Below are 1,595 nucleotides of genomic sequence, written 5' to 3'. Positions count from 1 at the left end.
GACCCGTCACTCGGCCTTGTTGACCCTCATACAGCTGGCTTCGGCCCATCGATCCAGCCTGTCCAGGTCCCTCTGCAGAGCCTTCCTACCCTCCAGCAGATCAACACTCCCGCCCAACTTGGTGTCGTCTGCAAACTGACTGAGGGTGCACTTGATCCCCTCATCCAGATCATCGATAAAGATATTGAACAAGACCGGCCCCAGTACTGAGCCCTGGGGAACACCGCTCGTGACCGGCCGCCAACTGGATTGAACTCCATTCACCACAACTCTCTGGGCCCGGCCAACAGCCAGTTGACTGATCTGACCAAATCGCCGCGTCCTGAACGTCTCTGTCGTCGTGTGCGTCTGTCGCCCCCCCGGCACCTGGAACCGGGTTCCAGATGGGTGCGGCGAGTCCGGTGGGGCTTGAGTTAAGGGTGAAACGTGTGCGGGCGAGGCTTTCGTCCGCATCGCTCCGACCCAGGGTATCGGAAGTCCTGGAGGAGCTTCCGAAGCCGCATACCTCGCTTGGAAGGAGGGTTTTTTGGGGAGACCGAGCCCCACGGGGAGGGAATTGGGCGGGAGGATGTGAGAGCAGAGGGCGACCGGCTTGGCAGGGGCCGCGGAACGGGCCATCTGCCGCGCACGTTTGCCGCGCGTCCTTCGCATTCCTCACCGAGCAGGCTCTCCTTCCAGCGAACGCGGTTGTTGCTCTCTGCCGTGCGGAGGGGCTCGCGCGAGGGGTTGGGGAGCGGGGAGCTGCTCGGGGCACGTGTTAATAAGAGCTTTCCTGCAAGCGCCGCGAGGCTCGGAGATGGCTTTGCCCAGATAACCTGTATTAATTCATCCGCTCTCCCCGTTTTGGCGTCTGGGGTTCTGGTTTGTCACCCCGGAACCGGCGGCGTGCCGCTCCGGCGTCCCTGTCGCCACGCCAGCTCCTAAATTTCCCCTTCTCCGGCTGTCCCGTAGGTGCGTCCGAACCACCATGACCATCCCTCAGCTCCTCCTGTGCCTGTCTCTCTCCATGCTCTGCATCTCCAGCAAACCCACCGAGAAGAAGGACCGGGTTCACCACGACCCGCAGCTCAGCGACAAGGTCCACGACGACGCGCAGAACTTCGACTACGACCACGACGCTTTCCTCGGCGCCGATGAGGCCAAAACCTTTGATCAGCTCACGCCGGAGGAGAGCAAGGAGAGACTCGGGTAAGGAAAAGAGCCGGAATACAAACCTAATTGGGAGAGAACGAAGCCACGGTGGGTCGTGCTGGCCGTAAACGTCACCCCGGCGTTCGCGTACGTTCTCTCGCGCCTCGGGTGGCAGAGGTAGTCTCAAACTAGAGCCTTTTAAATGTCCCTTTTAAGGCAGCAGTAGCTGAAATTTAGCGACCGGCGCAAACGGTGGTGACAAAGCTATGCGGCACGTGCGCCGTTCTCCTCGCTGGAGACGTTGCTCTCGGCCTGCAAGGTCACCTTGAGCCGTTCCAACCGCGCACGCTCGCTTCTGAGCGCCAGATACGCCCCCGGACTACAAAGCGTCACCTGAAAAGAAGCGCCTCTCGTTTTGCTGCGCTCGAACCGTGCTAAGCGGAGCTTGCCGGTCTCTGGTTACT

The 1,595-nt window shown here is 61.0% G+C and overlaps 1 protein-coding gene across 1 annotated transcript in view; it reads left to right on the top strand.

The window, feature by feature from the left end:
* The first annotated feature begins 685 nt into the window (after positions 1-685).
* CALU (calumenin) overlaps positions 686-1,595 on the top strand; it is a 14,740-nt gene continuing 13,830 nt past the window's right edge. Inside the window, exons 1-2 of the mRNA XM_009282656.2 lie at positions 686-702; positions 952-1,188. Coding sequence (XP_009280931.2) covers positions 968-1,188 — 221 coding nt within the window. The 5' untranslated portion in view covers positions 686-702; positions 952-967. The remainder of the gene's footprint in view (positions 703-951; positions 1,189-1,595) is intronic.

The sequence above is a fragment of the Aptenodytes forsteri genome, unplaced genomic scaffold, assembly GCF_000699145.1.
Source record: "Aptenodytes forsteri isolate BGI_AS27 unplaced genomic scaffold, ASM69914v1 Scaffold310, whole genome shotgun sequence".
Classification (NCBI taxonomy): Eukaryota; Metazoa; Chordata; class Aves; order Sphenisciformes; family Spheniscidae; genus Aptenodytes; species Aptenodytes forsteri.
This window is presented reverse-complemented; position numbering and strand designations above follow the sequence as displayed.